The 21,612-nt window shown below is 33.9% G+C and overlaps 1 protein-coding gene across 1 annotated transcript in view; it reads left to right on the top strand.

Annotated features, from left to right (window-relative positions):
* The first annotated feature begins 229 nt into the window (after positions 1-229).
* Positions 230-21,612, top strand: part of LOC119643435 (G-box-binding factor-like) — a 55,067-nt gene continuing 33,684 nt past the window's right edge. The window contains exons 1-3 of the mRNA XM_038042780.1: positions 230-275; positions 13,518-13,953; positions 19,760-19,885. Of these exons, the coding sequence (XP_037898708.1) occupies positions 13,590-13,953; positions 19,760-19,885 (490 nt within the window). The 5' untranslated portion in view covers positions 230-275; positions 13,518-13,589. The remainder of the gene's footprint in view (positions 276-13,517; positions 13,954-19,759; positions 19,886-21,612) is intronic.

Raw genomic sequence — 21,612 nt, 5'->3', positions numbered from 1 at the left:
CGAAGGCACAAACTCCTTGCTTTAATATAATTATTCATTCTTAAAAAATCAAGAATTTTATTTTGATCATTAGTCTTCACACATATATATTTGGAGGACTTCAAAGCGGACTCATCGTTATTTTACACGACCAATTTAAATAGTGCATCGCTTCTTTCGCCCGTAGCGGCATCGTGGTTATAAACGTGCACACCACTTCAAATAAAAACTTTCACCAAATAAAATTATTTTCTAAAGAATTCTCTACAGTTCGATTGTGTTTCGAACAAATCAAAGTAAGTTTTTTTTTTTTAATCAAGTTTGAGCAAACAGTATATTTATATTTATAATTTACCATGCAGTATTCATCAATTTTATTAGGTCTTTGTTTTGAAGCAAAGCATTTGGACACTAGCATTTATTCCAGACAATATTAAACAGTAATGTTCATTGGGCTGACTAATTGCGTAAAATAATTTCACTTGTCAAGAGAACGCACTGTTGTCCTTCAACTTTCTAGCTTTCAGTAAAAGGACATATGAGTTAGTAGCTGAAACTACTAGTTGAGCTGTCGGAACTTTTAACCTAAAATCAGATATTTTGTATTGAATAAATTATTGTTATTGTTGTTATTGTTATTATTATTGTTAATATAGCTAGAGAAATAAATTCTAAGACTAAAGTCTGAGACCACTAGCATCTAAGATTATCAACTTTTTTGAAAGCTCAATCACACTTAAGATTTGAACCCATAACCATTGAGTTTTTAGTCGAGAATCTTTGGATTTGGCGATTCAGGTGAAATGTATCGAATATAACTTCAAAGGAATTTATAGAATTTTTTCTTTATTTTAGAAAATATCTTTAAGAGACTTATAAAATTTTTTTTTTTTTTTTTTTTTTTAATTACATATTTAATTTCTAATCTATCGAAAAGGGTAACAGTTAATAAATATCAAGATGAGAAAAGTGACAGAGGTTATTATCCCTAACGGGGACAGTGTAATAATAAAGGTATAATGCTTAAATAATCAAAAAGAAACTATATTAACTTAGAAAATTCATTAAAATAATTTAAAGAAAAAAAAATGAAATTAAATGAAACATTCAGTATATAAGGGCTTTTCAATCTTCTTAGTTTGGAATATATTGAAAATAGATGTCTTGAAAAGTCAAAGAAATTACCAACCTCTGCAGTCTTTTTAATAGAACAACTATTTATAAATAAGTTATAAATAAATATTTAGTCTATAAAAATTCTCATTTACATCTTTATGTCTTACCTAGCACATATCTATAGATTTGTTGTATGATGAGAACATGAAATGCACATATCAAATAATACGAACTTCCTTTTCTTTATTAGGTTTGAGCATTATCGCATCCCTACATATATGTGAACTTTTTTGTTTTTTGCACACTTTATATATGTACCCGGTCTTGTCAAATAGAATTTAAAAAAAAAGATTCATACAGATTTTCTTACCCAAAAGAAAGAGATGTGGACCCACGTTTTGTTAATATATAAATCGACCCGATCGGTTCAGAAAGTGATGCTTACCGATTTTTGTTTGTCCGTATGTTCGTCTGATGTTTATGTTTTACACTTTTAGCTTCACGCACTTTAAACTATTTCAATAACATTTGGGACGCTGACATGTTTTCATTCAAGGATGAACACCATAGAATATGGATTGGATTTCTACGACTACAACCTATAGAACGCTTTGTTTTAAAAAACTTGTCGCACGAACTGCAATTTTCAAAATTTCGCGACAAAACCCGCTATGGTATTTGCCTTCTAAATTGATGCAAAAAAGAGCGTTATATCCTATTGTCTTGAGCCTTGAAGGGTGCTCTGTTTTATAAGGTATAAATAACTTGAAGAGGATGGTTGATTGCACAATGGTGGCCTATCTGTTGAAATCATAATTACGTCTTTAGGTTATTAATAAAAAAGGTCAAGACAAAAATATTTCTTTCAAGTTAAATATAATCATTCTCTTCTTTTTAACTAAATCACAACATTAATTATTTCACTATTAGCACTATTTTGTTAAGTATAGAAACATTAATTTTGTTTGGATAGCTACGAAGTTCAAGTGAAGACCATGAAGCGATAACCCTCACCCTTTTGTTGTTCGTTATATATTTCTTTACTCAAAGGAGAAGCATTTTCATTGGCGCGCATAAGCGCGCATGACTACTGAACTGACCTTGGCTTAATTTCCAACGTAAATTTAAATTTAATTTTTAATTTTTTTTAACTCTAATACATTTGTATTCTAACATGGGAACATTTAGCTAAATATTCTCATCTATTACTATCATATTAGTTTTTATTTAGTGGAGCTAAATACACCAACATACCAAAAAATAGGAATTCACAATTTGTTCCCTTATACTTTTATTTCGAACCTCTTCTAATTGGAAATAGTTAAAAACGTTTTTGATTGCAAACACTCTCTGATTATATATAAAGGTTTTCAGTTCACTTTTTTTTAAACAGATTGTGAAATAAAGTATTCGAAGTTGATACACCATATTTATTTATAAGTAAAGGAAATCTAGTTAAAAAAAAAAAAAATATCACGATCGCATACCATTCTAGTGTACAGTATTTACGAACAAGGACGTACCACACAGAGCCCGGATATATTTTCAATACCGAATAAAAATCAAGAATTAGACAAGAATAATCGGAAAGTTGTGTAACAGTCTCTGGGAAAGGCGCTGGCTGTATTGCAAACGATATCGTAAGATAATATATTTGCTTAAGTTCATATCAATATCTCTAAATGGTTTGTTGGGATATAATAAGTTTTATTCCACGATGTCAAGTCTACCTTAATGCACTGGCTCAGAAAAGCAAAAATGTAAAAAAACAATGATGGTACAATGCTATTATTAACAATTTTTTTTATTTAAAATTTCTCACACTTGAGATATAATGCAAGGAAAAATAGTTACTTTTTCTTTTTTATAAATTTTTATTATGTAATAAGCGAGAATTTACTACATAATAAATACTTAACAGGCTATCTTTGGTAGGTAAACCAGAAAAGCCGCCTGAGTGGCCGAGTAGGCAAGAGTCTCGACTAGCAACTCAATGGTCGTGGGTTCAAATCTCAAGTGCGGTAGAGTTTTTAATAAAGCCGAAAGCCTTAGATGCTAGTGCTTTAAGACTTTAGTCTTAGAATTTATTCTCTGGCTAAGTTTATAATAATAATAATAATAATAATAAACCAGAAAAGACAAATGTTTGACTTAACCAAAAATTAGATACCTAGATCTACTTTGTTTTCTTCACCACGACCTTGTTTATTTTTCGGTATGTTCGTGAGTTCAAGAAAAAAATCACACCTGCTACGTAAAATAACGTCAGATCGTCTTGCACCGACGCAAACCTGAATTAATTTTATTACGTCCATTCGACTTCTTTCATTGATGCTTCCACGCTCCCATAAATTAATGTGGACAACTGAAACCTGAAAGTTTAAAGATGAGTATGATATGACAACATATGTAGCCATAATTTCTTTAAAATTGCTAAAAAGAAATATGTTGGTATCTTATAAATGTCTTATATATATATCTATGGGCATTTAAATTTTCGAATTATAATTTATCTTAATGGGCTTTCGGTGCACCCACAATTAAGAGAGCTTTGATATTAAGCACACACAATTTATATCATCGTCTACGTTCGGTCTTATCTGCTTTACATGAAAAAGTTTCAACTTTAACCGGCTTTATCACACACCGAATATACCTAATTAGAACTGTATACAGCATGGGTTGTAAGTATTATAGATGCGTTCCATTCTCCTGTAAAGAAGAATTCGCAGTACTCAGATCAACAAACTTAGGATATTTGAAAAACAATTTCTGTTAATTGGTTTTTGCTGCTCACCACCCTGCACATTTTTAATATGCAAAAAAAAAACACACCTTTGAAGCGTCAGTGTTTTCAATAAACCAAATTAAAAACACCAGCAGAGGACTGTCACTATACTGTGAAGAAAGGCATAAATTAATGACACCGAATATTGGAACTGGTAATTCATATGTTATAAAGACACCCCAAGAAATATGGGAGTGAAGAACCACTCTCTGTGTATGTTCTGTAACAAATGAGGAAAGGTTTTAAATAATTTATATGGTAAAAGTTCGGATTGTCAAACTTTTTAGTGAGACCACAAAATTAATTCGAGAATGCCTGCCAAAACTTCAAAAAGACTCGTGACTGTTGACCTACAATGACGCAATCAGGCTGGCATGGCTAAACTAAGCGTTGAACTGAGCGAATTCAGCATTAGGAACTGTTTAAAATAAGTAGTGGTATATGTGATACAAAACCACTAAGTTTTTCCTGAGAACTTGCAAATTTACAAGCATTCTTATTGGGTCTTTTCAAATCCGGAATTCATTTTACCTAAAAATTCTACGTAATAATTAGGAGTGAAGATGTTTCTGTTTTAAAATCATGTAAGAATTAACAATAAATGATGAGTAAGGACGGTAATTAGCCTTCAAAGAATTGAAGGTTTTGGCGGTCGAATTCGATCTGGTATCTGAACAAAGTGCACACTCTAATATTGAACTAATTGTTTTATTAAGACAGGAGCTGAAAAACAGTGCGGTCTGTTTACATACACCCTCACAATAAAAACAAAACTGCAGCAACCTCGAAAAAATTACGATATTTGCTTATTTTCGTCTATAACTTATGAATTTCTGGACCCATTTAGGAAAAGCTATTACATGAATATTTGTCAATATCATCTACAGGCTCATTCCAAACGAGGTCCCAAAATGATAACTAATGTGTGGTTGAAACAGATGAGTTACATGTAAACTTCTATTTATGTTTTGTGGATAATTTTTTATGATGTCACTTCATGATGTCATTAGTGTAAATAATACGGTATAAAATAAATATCAGTTGGCAATAAAGCAAATTCGTTAATGAATGATTTCTTCAGCCAGAAATTCACGTCAAAATTTTATCGAACCATTTGACCGGAATAATAATTTTAAAACAGAAAGTTCAATGCAATAGGACAGGATAGAATTTATGTACGAATACTCAGACAACGGCATAGTTGTCAGTATAGTTTAAATAAATAGAATCTTTCATATTGATCAAGAAGGTATCCGTCGAATTGGTGTCGATAGGTGAGGACTGCTTCTCTGCAGAAATTAGCACTCACAAATGGAATTACCAGGAAACCCAGCTAAAAATTGTTAAAGACGCACATGAATGTTATTTTAACCCGATTTACATTAAAAAGAAAACCAACGCTGGCCATTAAAGGCAATGGTAAGGAACTCGTAATATATTAAAAGCGCATTAAATCCCGCGCATATAAGATGTATTAAGCTATTATGTATTCCACATTCTCAATATTATCTTTACCACTGCATTCACTGTAACAATACCCATAATAAGTAAATTGCTCACAGCGATCAAAAGTAGAGTACGTGTTAAAAAACTTAAATCAGTCACAGCTAAATGCAAAACATGCAAATATGCCAACACACTTTCATCAATATTAGAGAAAGCTGCAAGACGGATATAAGAGCAAGTGTAGCGCTCACATATATAAGCACTAGTTGCTTATTTCATCGCAAAAACAATTGCGAGGTTTCCTGTTCAAAACAGATGTATTAAAATTTTCGAGAAAATTTGGAAAGATTGAAAAAAAAGTGATAAACTATATACATTATACCACATGTGAGTTTGTTATTGAGTCAATTTATCTTCTTTTGTTATGCAGGGTTTTACCGGGCCTCAAGTCAACATTGTGACATGAATAAGAAACGATCATGAAATTAGAATAGATTGGTAAATTGCTTTGTAATATTCAAAAGAGTATTTCGGCATTTACAATTATAGAGTTTGGATTGTAGTGTTCAAATGAAAAAAAGTATCAAAAATTTCACGCTTAGTTAAAGTCAGGGTCTAGGAACTGCAAAAGAAATCCATTATTTTTTCGGTAGATGGCTGCACTGGTAGATTTCTCGTAAAGTATCGATCAAACAATTTCAGATTTAAGCTCGTTGGAAAGGTGACATTTCGCAGTAAAAAAAATTCTTTTGCTGTTTTTTGTTTGGCGCATTCAGTTGTGAGTTACAGCGTGTTAAAAATGGAAGTGAACAAAGAGAAAATTCGGTACATTTTACAGTATTTCTTTGAAAAAGGCGAAAATGCAAGCCAGGCGGCTAAAATTGTGAATGGTGTTTATGGTTCCGATACTCTAACAGCCAATTATGTGCAATTTTGGTTTCGTAGATTCCGTTCAGGAATTTTTGATGTTAAAGATGCACCTCGCACAGGTAGGCCGGTCGTCGAAAATGTCGATAAAATCGGAGAAATGATCGAAGTTGACCGGCATGTTAGCAGTTGTAACATCGCCCAGGAGCTAAAAATCGACCATAAAACAGTTTTAAACCATTTACACAAAGCTGGATTCAAAAAGGAGCTCGATGTTTGGGTGCCACACCAATTAACAGAAAAAAACATGATGGATCGAATTTCCATCTGCGAAGCCTTGGCCAAACGGAATGAGATAGACCCATTTCTTAAACGGATGGTGACTGGAGATGAGAAATGGATCACATACGATAACTCTGTGCGAAAACGATCGTGGTCAAAGAGCGGTGAAGCACCTCAAACGGCCAGGAAGGTTTTGCTATGCATTTGGTGGGACTGGAAGGGGATTATTTATTATGAGTTGCTTCCATATGGCCAAACGCTAAATTCTGATCTCTACTGTCAATAACTGGATCGTTTGAAGATAGCGATTGACCATAAACGGCCAGAATTGGCCAACAGGAGAGGTGTCGTGTTCCACCAGGACAACGCTAGGCCACACACATCTACAGTGACTCGCCAGAAACTTCGGGAGCTTGGTTGGGAAGTTTTAATGCATCCGCCATACAGTCCGGACTTGGCACCAAGCGATTATCATCTTTTTCTTGCATTGCAAAATTTCTTTAATGATAAAAAATTGGAATCTAGGGAGGATTGTGAAAATCGACTACTAGAGTTTTTTTGCAAATAGAGACCAGGACTTCTATGAGGGAGCCATTTTGAAGTTACCTTTAAAATGGCAACAAATCGTACAACAAAACGGTGCATATTTGATCCAAATCGGACAATTCGAAGCATGTTAAATAAAGTCCTGAAGTTCATATAAAAATAATGGATTTTTTTTTTTCCAAACTAATATAATTTTTCAGTTACACGCTAAAGATTGGGTATTGATTCATAAGCTGTGCCTTTTAATTGAAGAAGGGTTATCTAAACCGAGTTCGATGAATGCATAAACAGCGAATTTCGCACTGCAAACGAATGCGATTTCTAAGAACCGAGTTGTTAAGTGAACAATGTATCGAAAATTTGGGGAATATAAATGAGAATGGAAGTGTTACTAAGTTGTAAAAATGAAAGTGACCTAGTGATTGATGGTACAGTTTAAAACGAAGTTTAGTAAAAACTACAAAGGTAGTCCTAAGCAATTCGTAATATAGTGCTCCCATTTTGGCTTGATCTATTGTCTTACTTCAGCTTTTTACGAACAAAATCGCAGCCTTCTTTGGAATCTAGAATTTAGAGCGGCGTTTATATTGATAGAATTGAAGCCTACTATATGAAAGTGTTGTATTGCAAAATGTTGACTAATATTTTAGAAATATCATTAAGAGAGCGTTTTTCATTGATGGTTCTTGAAGTGTACACAAAACATTTCAGCGTCTTCCTCCTCAAAGTTGAATTCAACAAACTTTACTTCTTCGACCAAAACAATTTTTTTTAAAACACCCTTTATTAATACTTCATGTTGGGTACTTCTGGGAGGATTTTTGGAAATTTGCATCTATTTTTCAAACTGCACGTTTTTTTATCATGCCCTATACCATCGTATACCTTTTGGAAGGACAGGCCGCAGAGAACGTCGGTGTCTTTTAGCTTCTGTATCTCTTTCTAGATTATCTGGTTATCTTTTATTCCCATTATATTTTTTAGAACGTCTCTGCAAGTTCTGATCTATAACCACACAAAGTAACGGTTGGGTTGTTTTTGTAGAATATGCATGAATTGATCACTGCCATGTCGATCATCCAAAAAGATGTCGAAAGCATATACAGATATTCAACACAAAATAAAGAGCTTAAAACCCTATTTATGAAGTTTTTTTGGTAAGTATTGTTTCGTATAACGGGCTATCTTAGTGGAACACATTTGCTCGTCTGGAAAGAGCCTCCGATTAAATGCTGCTACATTCACTAACAATTTATTCAAATGTTCCACTACAGGCCTTATTTTATGAAGATCGTCATCGTTTGGGAGCCCAGCACGCTTGTGCTGTCCATTATCATTGAAATTAATTACGGCAATTAATTAGAGAAGCGTCCAAGCGCCACCACCAAGAATAGCTAAGAGAGGATCTTCATTGTCTTTTTCTTTAGCATCATCATTATTGACCACTAATTATTTTATTAGATTTTGTACGTCTGGGTAATAATCAATTTCATTTAGATCACCCATATGCTCTTCATTTTCAGAGACATTTCCATTTAATGAATGTATATTTGGTTTTCCATTTTTTGAGAATATGGCGTCTTAGAAAATCGATTAGCTTTCATGAAACCTCAAATGATCAAATGCGGGACTTTCGTAGCATTAGTTATGTGATAATCGCACAATGAAGACATTTGGACACATACGTTATTTTTCAAAAATCTGGGATATACTCATTAAAATTTTCATATGCGACATTAAACAATGACAGATTACATGGCAATAAATAAGAAATAGTTCTTTTCAGTTAGATAAATTACTCCTTTATAGTAAACTCGAAAATAGCCAATATATATCTCTCAAAATAACAGATTGAACTTTACTATCCGCCATATTCAAATGTCGAAAAAAGATATAACTTAACCGCCAAAAACTATCAATATTTTTCTTTCACGCATTATAAAGTCTAACGTTATCACCTTGCATTCAGAAACATACACCTTAAGGTTTTAGATAAAATTACTTGGAACTGAAATGTAAACAATTGGCAGCAGTATGCGTTTAAGAGTTAAGACCCACCCATTCCCATAATCGACAAGAAAATGTGCTGTCTTAAAGTTCAAAAGTGCTCGAGGGTTTAATTGACATCTCTGTAACGACAGACAAAAGCTAGTGATTGACCTCTGTGTGTACAAATACGTATTATATAAAATTATTTGAAGTTGTCAAGATAACATCTGCGGCTAAACAAGGAAAAGACCTTACAAAATCCGCTACGAATTTATTTATTCCACAATTCCATTGCTGAGCAGAGTCAGAACGATCGTTATTGTATAGAATGAATAAAAAGGATTCTAAGTGTCTGCCTTGAGGGACACCAGACGTCACGGGAGTTCATGTGAAGCAGTGAAGTTAAACAGAACCTTGAACGACCTGTCATGAAGATAAGTGTTTATCCATTTCACTTAGTGTGAAGGGAAGCCAGACGCCGAAGTTTGAAGGTCAATAATTTATGGTTAAATAAGTCAATTCATTAATATCAATGTGCGAGAGCCACTAGAAAAAGCATTGAAGAAATGGCTTATAATCTCTAAAAGGTTCATAACAATTGATTTTCATTTTCGAAAACCTTGGTGAAATGGAAAAATATAAGATTTGATAGCAATTTGGCAATGCCTCGGTAGCTCCCGCCAAGATGCCTTTGTGAGGTGACATAAGGAAACTAGTTTTCCAACACGAAGGGAAAACACCCGATTTCAAAGATTGAAAATCGTCGAAATAACGCCACATCGCTCGTCAGAGCATGATTTAAGTATACATGATGAAATGCCTTCAGACCCATGCGCACAACTACATTATAGAGGTCTCAAAACTTGTACTACGTCATTTTCTGACATATTCAGGAATATTCAGCTTGGGATTTGGCGTGGGTAACTATCAATTAACTCGCAACCAGCAGCTGAAGTATTTATGAAAACACATAGTATGTATACACGTTCAACAATTCCTGTGACGCGACAAGAAAAGATTATCTTTTCAAACTTCTTTATTTACCAACATAGGCGTCTTCTTGTGTGATAAAATCACGCCAACGCTTTTTTCACATTTCAAGGCCAGATATCCAGAACAATTGTCTTAAAATACGATGCAGTTTTCACAATGACTTCGCCATTTGCCCCAAATCTTTTCAATATTGCAATTGAATCGACGTGTGCCATAAAATGTCGAGGTTTCCGGCGAATGAGAAGGAAAGGTGTCAGAAGCAACGCTAAAAAACGAGATATGTAAATATTTTAACACAGAGGAGGTAGGGCGCATAAACAACACAGCAAGTTAAAAAAAATGAAAAAGGAGCAGATCAAATATTTTTAAATATTCAAATGAATAGTAGCAAATTATATGGAACATCGTAAACTATGGTTTTCTTGCTTTTTATGAGTCAATGCTCTCTGACATTTGTACTAAACTAAAATTTATTTATTTTCACATTGTCTATCTGTACTGGCATTCCTCTACCTTCTCTCTCTTCCCTTCCATACGTAATTACCACAGTTAACTTCCCTGAACTAAATTCGTCACAATTTTACTTTAAATTGGATCCTGTAGATGGAATGTGACTTATTTGAACCGTCTTGAAACTCAGCATGTATCGATCATTAGGAAAAAGTTTAAGAATGTTATATGGAGCCGCAACCTATAGAATGATCACTTTAAAAACCGGCTCGGTTCATTTACGAAATTCTCCACTGCCACGTAATCACCAATATTATACACTATACACATAAGGCATGCCCAAAAGGTTAGGAACAAAAAAAAGTTCTCATTTCTACATATTCATTGTCCTATAAAATCTCAGATTACACTTTACTTAAGTATTCGGTCGACCTCTAATTGTTCGAGAAAACCCAAAATTCAGAGTTTTATTCACACGTGGTGGCAGAAATTTTCGCCACATAAAACTTATTGGCCTATATGAATTAATGTTTCTACTCCAATTTTATATCTAACATTATCTCTATCAAGCATACAAAATAAATTTCTTACCTATTCGTCGCTACATTTTTTCGCTTACTATTATGTTACGTTCATTTCAATACGTACTGCAGCCGTATGGCCCATTTCACCACGTAGATCTACTTCCCTCTGAGCTTACGGGATTCGTTGAAGTGGCTACCGTGCATTGTATCCCCTGACTTTTCCATCGCCGGCTGCTTGACAATTTGGTTTGACTGTCTGTTTTCTCGTTGAAACTCTCTTGCAGCACGTTTATCAATGCTCTCTTTGTTTGTCTTAGTATCTTTCCACTTACCGTCACGTTCAACTGTGTTTTCACCTACTTCATTACTTGTTGTACTACTCATTAACGTTCTTTAGCACTCGCTTGTGCTCTTTCTTTTGTTGCATCCATTTGCATGAAATTTCGAAACAAATGCGCACCATTGCCCATAACATAATTTGCGTGCACGCTTGTTTCGGTTGTTTTTTATTTATCTCTTCTAGTTTATTATACCCATCAGCAAAGGATGAGGGTACATTCAATTTGCCGAAGCGTTTCCAACGCCCGGAAAGAAGCTTTGAAAACCCATTTGGCAGAAGCATTGGAAGTTCTTGCAATGCGTAAGCTGAGAACACCTCTGTTTTTCAAAAACCAAAAAAAAAAAATGTTTTTGATCATTACTCATAAACTATAGAGCTGAATGTACAAAAACTTGAACGCTTGGCCTATGCTGTGGCACCTGAACATAAATGGAAAATATTGCCGACTCCCATCCAATATTATAGAGTATCAAAATTTAATCTTTTTTTTTCAAAACGCAATTTTGTAGTATCTGAGATAAAAATTCTCCCCTTTGCAAAAATAAAGATATCGTCTGCAAACTTGCAAAAGAATTTGAAAATTACCCAAGCTTTTCAAAGAATATGCCTACAACGTTCACACATAAGAAAACAGTGAACATCTTTGTTTTTCGTGTTTTTTGCTAGCTACTCATAAAGTACCATATGCACACTATATAAATTTCCTCTTTTATACTAAAAAAAGAAAAAATCAACGGTACCAATTATAGACTATGAAAATTTATTAATTTTCTTTATTTTCATGATCACGGTGATGGGTATAAAAGAGCCGACCACAACCGAATAAAATTTTCTTAATTGTTTGTTTTAGTTTTCCATTTTAGATCGATTATTAAAAAATATATTTCATTTACCTCTGCTATATATTTTGTACAAAAATTGAAATTAATCAGTTTCACAACAGTTGAAAAGAAAAAACATGTCCTTTTGCCTACTATTGATATGTTTCACTTTTCACTTGTAGTCCTCTTTTTCCCCTTTTTATTGCTTTGCTTCATCAAAAAAATGGTGTCAAAACGTCATCGTAAACAAAACTTATAAATGAAATATCTTAAGACATATAAATGAAGTTCATATACTTTATTATCAAGATATTTCATTCAATTTTTTGTTACAATGTTTTTCAGTATATATAGTACATTTGTTTAAGGTTTCTTTAATTCAATCATACTTCTCTACATACCTTTCTTTAATAATTGCTTAATATTTTAACTTTTCGGCATGGTTTCTTCTGCATCTGATTACGAACGTAAACAACTCAAAATTTTATTTTCTTATACTTTATTACTCAACGACTTCTGACATTTTACTAAAACTGAATTCATGCATTTTCTTATTTCCTATTTGTACCAGCATTCTTTTCATTTTTTTTTTTCTTGCGGTATTTGACTACTATAGTAAACTTTAAATGTGCAAGCTATGTTAAAAGGAGTCAATACTTAAGTTGTTGTAGTACTTAGTGATTCTTTTCATATACCATGAAGTCTTACGAAAGACGAACACATATGCTTCACACAATCAAGAACTACAGCAACACAGATATCAGCGATGCCCCAACGCATATTAGCAGTGCTACATAGTAAACGTACAAAAATCTGAGACTAACTGTAGGTAGACGAAAAAGCTGGCTTTACCATATGCCCATACTAATAAATACATAAATAGGGATGTCAAGCAGCAGATTCTGTTATTATATAGAATTTCGCAAATCTTGCGAACAGGTATTAGAAGAAAGAGGAAAATTTGAATTGTAACATATATAACAAGTACTAGGTGACATAATACTGCAGATTATTTGTACCTTTATGGGTTACTCCTTCCCAAGAATAAAAGGAAACAGGCATAGCAACGTACACACCTTTCCACAAGAGAACCCATAAAATAAAACCCATAAATAAACACACCCACAGCCACACACACACACACACGCATACGCAGACAGACAGACAGAGAGAGGGAGACTAAGAGATAAATAAAAAAATTAATAATTATATGTATAATAATAATAAAATTATACCAACAACAATAATAATATAATGAAATAAATGTTTTCGTCGTTGGTAAAAATAACGAAGAGAAAGTGCTCCTCACGTCGTCAGTAATGATATTGCTCGGTTAGCTTCCATGTTATGATATCTTTTATGTCATTTCTTTACAGATGCTGAGTTGCCAATTAATTATTTAATAGATTGAGATATTAGTTGCCTGATTGTACGCATGATTTTATAATATGCTCACAATGGAAATGCAAACATCACAGGTCAGTCATGGACTTTCTACTCTACCTAACTCTTTGACGCATCATGCCACCGCGGTGACGTCATCGCACCAACTCCATCACCATCACAACCTCCATTCGCCACAGCACAGTCATCTCTACTTACATCATCATCAGCGACAAGAGGGCAGCGCCAATAGTCATATACAAGAGCAGCAGCATACGCATCAACATGCTGTAACGGAGATACAAAGCAATTCAACCATTACTAGTGATCACACTCATTCACAATTAACACACTTACAGATTCTAGCGCAGCAACAGCAACAATCTCCTAATAATTCTTATACTTCACATACCGACAACAAACCTAAAGGTAATTCTATCTAGATAATCCCGATCTGTGTAAACGAAAGATAGGTTATATTCGGTTTGACCTGAATGTGTACCTACGAAATTATTTAGGAAATTTGATTACAAAACTAAATGAAAATTCACTAATTCGATGTTATATGAGCATCTCAGATTTACATACACGGACCATAATTATTTGCATAAGTCTAAGATTATATTTACTTATTCAATCTTGTACTGTTGTGTTCAAACGATAAAAAGAGTTTCTATAGCATGCGAAACATGAATATAAAGTAACAATATCGATAGTTCTACAGAAGAGCTAGGTTCGAACCAAAGTTGTACGGCAGACAGCAATGTACATTAATTTTTTGATTATTGTCCTGGCCTTCGTTTGTATTGTATAACATTTGGAATTCCTTATGAAACTGTAAAAAAGGGGGCTGCAACTTACCTTTTATTAAATTATATTGATATGGCCGTGAACGTTTATCACGTGTACGCACTTCTGAACGATTGAATCGTTTCCAAGATGGTGAAGATCATACACGTCTGTGATTCTCTTCTCCGTTAAACAAGCGAAAAATATTGAAAGAAACTGAAGAAACAGGTCGAATATCTGTTTGTGCGACTGCTGAAATTGTAGGAATTGGTAAACAATGCCTAAGAGAAACTGCAGTTAATACGTTTAACATGCAAAAAGTGCCTGCGAATATTCTAAAATTTTCACAATCGAAAAAAACACGTGAAAACTGAAACTTTAAAGGCAACTGAAAAAGACCAATCCTCGATGAGGGTTACGGTTTTATTTAAAATCCAAAAACTAAACGCCAATCCATGCATTGGGAGGCACCATTTCAAGACGGTTCAGTCCGTGGAAAAAAAGCCTCACAAGTAATGAAGGAGCTCACAGAAGAAGACTTCCTTCAATGGAAAATACTCGTGCGACATTCCAAGAATAAAGGAGAGTTGCATATTTAAGTGGATAATAAGTAAATAAGAAAATAAGAGAGTTGAAAATAAAATGTTTTGCAATATTAGCCTTATCATTTTACAAATATCCTATATAGGATCTTGGACGCGCAATTCTATTAAATACTTAACCAGTATAATGTGGAAACATTAAAATGGCATTCATATTAACAAAACGTCGAATTTTTATAAGAATTAAAAACAAGAGAGGAAAAAATTAAGTGAGGCCTATAAAACAAATGAAGGCATGATTTTTACAAAGTGATGAAAATTGTACACTCAATGCAAATGTAACATAAAGATTTTGAAGTAACGTTAATTTGGTGATAAAACAGACATGTGGAGAACCAAGTTTAAGCGATTTTTTGAGAAAACGTTTCCTTGTTGCAAATCGGCTAGTCGTGCTTAAAACTCTCTTTTCGAAATATTTTGTTCCAAATTCAATACATTAGCAAATATTAATTTCCATTTTGATTTTTGACTCTAAAAAAAACACACACACATATTTATCGAAGGTATATTTATTTTATGAAATGTACGTGCATTGCACTGAGAAAGCAAGTAAAACATTATAGTTAGGCGCTGCCGATCCTTAAATACGTGGCATCACATCGTTTAACACAATTATTCGTTTATTTCTCTGACAACAGTCCAAAAATTATATATTGTTTCTTTGTTCCCATAGCATATTTTTTATGAAAGCTCTTACATGCAAGAACACTCAAAGTAAAGTAAATTTTGTTGGTAAAGGATCTATTATTTTTCACCTTTTTATGTCATAAAGAATTAAAAATTCGACTTTGTTGCTCTTTAAAAGTTTGTTTTCCATGACAGCCTGTATGTCCGCAGAACCGATGTGTACTTGACTTTTTTGTCAAATTGCTATGTCGATAATAGTTTTTATCATACAGCAATGAAGTCGGGCAAATCGGACCATTAAATATTCTATGCCACTCCGCTTAATAAAACTCTATTACAACGCTATTATTTCTGTGATGAAATGCCAAAAATTATGCCTTTTCTTTTTAAAGGCGTACTTTGTATAACACCCCTTATATGAAAGAGGGCTGAAAACGTAAACTCCGTACTGTGTTCCGAAAAGAAGACCCTCGCGGTCCGTTTAAGTTCGATGTAAAATATAAAAAGTACAATTTTTTTCATAAACTTAATTTTCATCAGAATCCTTATATGAGGCAGAATACAAAAAACCAAAATGTATGTTAAACGAGTACTACGGAACTATTTTCATCGTGAAATATTAATGAGTAAGCAAATTATGTTTGGTCGAGACTGAATCTTTTATACCCACCGCTGTTATCCTAAAGAACACGAAACCAATGAAAGGGAAAGATTTTCATGTTCTATAACATAGAATAGCGCGGCTGATTTTTTCTATTTTCAAAATAAAAATTTGTGTTAGACTTGTGGGCATTGTAGGCGTGGCCTTGAAAAGTCTAGGAAACCCCCAATTTCTTTTGAAAGTTTGTATGCGACATCTCCAGTTCTGCTAAAGGGAAAATATTTACCACATGTACTACACTATGGGTGAACGAACGGATGGACGGACGAACATGCATAGGTACATTCTAGACTTGAAACTGGTCAAATATATATACTTTGTGGAGTTTTAGAAACTTCGTTCGGGGGGTTGCAAAAGTTTTGACAAAATCAGTATGCCACTTAACCTTCGGTAATGGGTATAATAAAAATAATTTAAGAAAGGATCCTAAATCTTTCTATGACTTTGGTCAGGCAACAAAGAAAGTTGATACTTATCTTCGCTCCATGAAGTTAAACAAGGCTGTGTCTGTAGATAAAAGCGAAATTGATAATTTATTTGCTATTTTTTTCAATCGGTGAACATTTGTAAAAATGTTACGAATATAAATCAAGACACGCAAAATAGATATCCGTATAATGATAATATAACATTTTATATGATTGGCACTCTTATTGTTTACGGTAAGTTGTCACTCGTTGCTAACAAATTTAAAACAGGTCCCGATTATGTGCCTACTTATGTGCTGAGAAACTTTGCCGAGAACTTATATGCACAATTAACTAAACTATATTATCTGTCGGTTATTTCTGGGTACCTCCCGTTAAAGTGGGAAAAATCATTTAGTATTGCGTTTTTCAATTCACTCCATCAAATCTATTCAACTCCATTATTATGCAACTCCATTATAAAACTATTTGAAACAAGTAAGAAATTTCAATTCGGATTGCATTTTTTGTATCCATCACCATTATCCTAAAAGAGACAAAAGAATTAGAACAACAAAATTATCGTGCTCTATAATATGGAGTGGGCACAACTGATTTCTTCTATTTTCAAAACAAAAGTCTTAGCCGTGTAGGCATGTGGACGTTATAGGCGTGTCCTTTGAAAAGTTTAGACCAATTCCAAATTCTTTTGCAAATTTGTAAGCGATATCTTTATTTTTGCTAACGGGAGAGAGTTTGCCAGAAATACTACACACACAAGCTGACAGATGAACAGACGAACTGGCGAACATGTTTAGGTGCAAATTTAAAATTGGCCAAGAATTTGTATACTTAATGGAGTTAATGAAACTTGTTTCTGCGTGTTGTAAAGGTATTAAAAAAAGCGTTTAAGTCTATAATATTGGGTAGGCGTGCTCAATGTTTTCCATGTTTGTCCAGGTATTACAGCATCGCTCAAAGCATATGCGTTCGAGTAATGACCAAAACATAATTTCTTTTGGCTTTTGAAAAACAGGAGTGTTTTCAGTTTACGCGGTGCTGTGAACGTGTCCTTCGACCCATTTGGTCCATTTTCCATACCAGCGTGTCTGCAAGAACTTGTAATACTTTTGCAAATTTGAAGTAGATAGATTCATTTTTTTCGCCAGGAGAATATTTACAACAGACATTACACAGATGGACAGATGGAGAGGCAGTCACGGCTAAATCGATTTAAGATTTGATACTGATCAAGAATATATATGCTTTGTGGAGCCTCCGATGTTTCTTTCTGGGCGTTGCAAACGTGTTGACAAAATGTATAACCTTCATCCTTTAGTGATGAGTATAAAAATGGTAACAGATAAGATGTGACGACAAATTGTCCCAACTACCTCGAGCTGCCCGCAAGGATTTATGAAAAATAGATGAACGACTTCCAACTTACTCGAACTCGGTACATTAATTAACGGAGATTTCTACGGTCGTAAACAAGCAGATGTAATATACAGCGATTTTGGATGGACTTTTGATCGATCGCCTTATACGGAGTCAACAAGTGTTGTTTAATAATATATCTTTCAAAGACTTTGCGGTTCGTCCAAATAGTCATCTCGAGCCTGTTTTGTTTGGCTTGTATATAAATGACTTACCAAATGGTATAAAATACTCTCGGGTTTCGGTTTATGCTGATGATGTTAAGCTTATCTGGACAATTTTTATAAATGGTGCTTTACTATTTTAGTGTCGCTAAGTATTAACAAGTGTAAGCATATGTTTTTACTAATCAATCAATGCTTGCAATACATCGCCTAAAATAAATAATGTGCAAACTGCCAAGCCAACTTCAATTAATGATTTCGTAGTTCTTTTTTGACAGATATAAATATTACGGTCATAGCACATATAAATATTACGGTCAATAAGCCAAACAGAACATTGAACTTTATCAAGTGTTGGCCCAAAGAGTTTCGCGATCCTTACAAAGACGGTTGCTGTATACATCGCTAGTGACGGGTATTCTGCAATATTGTTCGACTCCATCTGGCATCCACAATACGATCTTTATCGTAAGCAGATTGAGTCCCTATAAAAACAGTTTCTACTGTTTTGTTTGCGATGTTCGCCCTGGGATCCTAACATCCGTGTTCTACGTATAGGAATCGTTTAACCTTGCGGGCTCCTGAGAGTAGGTATGTTATGTCAAATTTGGCTTTCGTTTATAAGCTTCCGGATAGCATATCTGAACACGAATGCTTGATATCGAAAAGTACTTAAATGTCTAATTTAAATTGCTGCAGAAGAAACTATGGTAACAACGATCCTATCCGAAGCTTGTGAAAATCATGTAATGAAAACTGATCGAGCTTGGTATGAGTGCATGTATCATAAAGTTGGAGATTATTAAGCCTTTGAACACTCTGCAATAAAATGTCTTATTCTTCCTGGTTAGTGATCAGTTAAAGTATAATGTTTTTATGTTTAAAATTTTTAGAATGTTTATGTTTAAGGTTAAATTTATGATCTGTAATGTTTGGCTTTATGATACTTATATTAGTTAAAACTCACTTTGTAACTAACAAATGTTTACATGAATATTCTTTCTTAACAGTTTGGCACGGAGAAGGAATTTCCAGTGCGCAACACCACGATAATCAAAAAAACTATTAACCTCGTCTTGATTTTTGAGCGAATTTGGACATTTTTGTTCTCCTTGGCTCCGCTTTGGCCCGATATTTGTTCGCTCGATCGCTTGTTTCCGGGTCATAAGTGTAGGTCAAGGTTTCATCTCATTTACCTTCGCAAACGAAATTTAATGCAACTTCTTTGCTCCACAATACACACCCTGTAAAAATCGGTAAAAATACTTTTTGTGTCATACAAATTGAAGCGCAGCTGAGAAATTTCTGATGTAAAATTTGACACATATGCATAGTGCAGTGCTATCAATTTACACCAACAATATTTCAAATATTCGATCTTCCCGCGCAAATCAACTTAAATATTGGTCTAACATTTTCATCGCAATATTGTATTCAAAGATCTCAATTTTCACATTTTTGCAAATATTTCTAGACTTCTTTTAGGAATAATTTTTAAACATGTCTTAATTTATGTTTTCAAAAATTTCCTTCGCTTCATTTCTTAAGGGCACAAATTGGAGGAATACTGTGTAACAGGAAATATCAATGCGTCACCATCAGCAGCACCAAATTTTATGCCACAAACGGCTGTTGAATGGATTTCAGCCATGAATGAAACTCAAAACAATGCCGGTGAGTACTTTTCTTTGTACAGTCATTAATTAAGAATATATCAACCTCATCGCTCAGGACTAAGTTTTTATTGGAAAAAATAAAATAATATATATAACTCCATTTTCATTTAAAAATTATTTTATTTAAATGACCGCCTTTGGCCTTTTCTAAAAATTCGGCTACGGAACTCAATTTTTGTCACTTCGTCTAAGTCGAAATCATTTAATTTATGCCACGAAAGATCGGTTGCGATGTTTGTCTAGCCTACTCCATTGGTAACTGCAATGCCATTTTCATTTAGGAAAATTAGGTTTTCAGCTCAAAAACCACGCCCAAAAGCTATTTTTTGTATAAGTGAAAGTCGTTTAGGAACATCAGATGTGGTTTATTTACACTAAAGACGCAATAGTCCTTATTTGCAAAGCCATTTAACCAAATTTAGGTTCATTCCAGGGGTTCATTGTTTTAACAATTCTGTATGCCATACAATTACGTATTTATTTCATTCCACAAACAATGGCACGGTCCAAACAATATATTAAAAAAAATGTTATCCAAACCGCAATCAGAGGGGTTTTTTATTTACGTTTACGCTCGTACGTATATAGATCTATTTGTAACTATTGTCTTCTGCTCATTTACGTAAATAATTAGTTAATTTTTGTTTATTGGTTTGAACAGAAGAAGAAGCAGAAGAAGAAAGAGAAGTGGAGAGTTAAATTTAGAACTAGGGAAAATGTAAAATTACAAATTCCAGGCCAAATATAAATTAATAAGCTGAAATTCAATAAAAAAAAGTGAAGAAAAGGTGAAGTTCAACTGCCTGACAACTGACGCCCGCGAGATCGTACGCTTTTGTTAGTTTTATTGCTAAAATTTTTTTGTTTTCGTTTTATACGCGTTTAAAACTGGGTTTATGTAAAAGTATAAAAGCTTTGAACCTGTAAAGTGTAAGAATTACATTAATTACATTAAAATTTTTGTGATCTTCATTTTGGTTCTTGCGATTAGCACTTGTGATCGCAATATTAAATCTCTTTCGAGTCTTTTCTAGTTTCTTCTTTTGAGTTTTTTTCTTTTTTTATTTTTTTCCTTTGGTGTCAATAGCTTTTCTCTTGGCTTGATTACCGTTGCTTCAGTAGTGTAGATTTTACGTGTAATTTAAGAGAAAATTTAAGAGAGAATTTTTCTGATTTGTATTCTCTCTTTTTCGTGCTTCCGGTTTGGTTTTGCTTTCTCTTCTTCTTTTGCTCTCTTGTTACAAGTCACAACGTAACGGGGAAGTTTTATTAAATTACTCAAATTTGTAGATAAACTTAGAGTAGTGGATTCTTTTGAATTTTGTTTCTTCTTTGTCCTAATAATTCACTTCTTTCTGTTCGCTGGCTTGACATGGAGTGCTTATATACACCATGTCGTGCAAAAACAGGCCCGGAATCGGATAGATTCGTTTCTTCTTGGCTCTGCGAGCGCTTTGGCCATGCAAAGTGTGCCGTCATGCTCGTCCGTACTGCTGACGCAGTCGCTGACCCTTCCAAAGGCTTAAGATGGTCATGTCCTGACTGTAGGCAGCGGGACAATGATTTTTACAAACTTTTCACGGAGACGCGAAATGGTTTCTCGGAATTGCGTAGAAATCTCGGCTCCTTGTGGGAGAAGTTTGAGGTAATTAAGTCTAGGTTTGGTGAGTGCCGTTTTATTGAGCACTCATTTTCTACCCAAGCTAGAAAAATAACTACTCGTAG

The sequence above is a fragment of the Glossina fuscipes genome, unplaced genomic scaffold, assembly GCF_014805625.2.
Source record: "Glossina fuscipes isolate IAEA_lab_2018 unplaced genomic scaffold, Yale_Gfus_2 60803, whole genome shotgun sequence".
Taxonomy (NCBI): Eukaryota; Metazoa; Arthropoda; class Insecta; order Diptera; family Glossinidae; genus Glossina; species Glossina fuscipes.
Note: the sequence above shows the minus strand (reverse complement) of the source record. Positions and strands in the feature narration are given on the sequence as shown.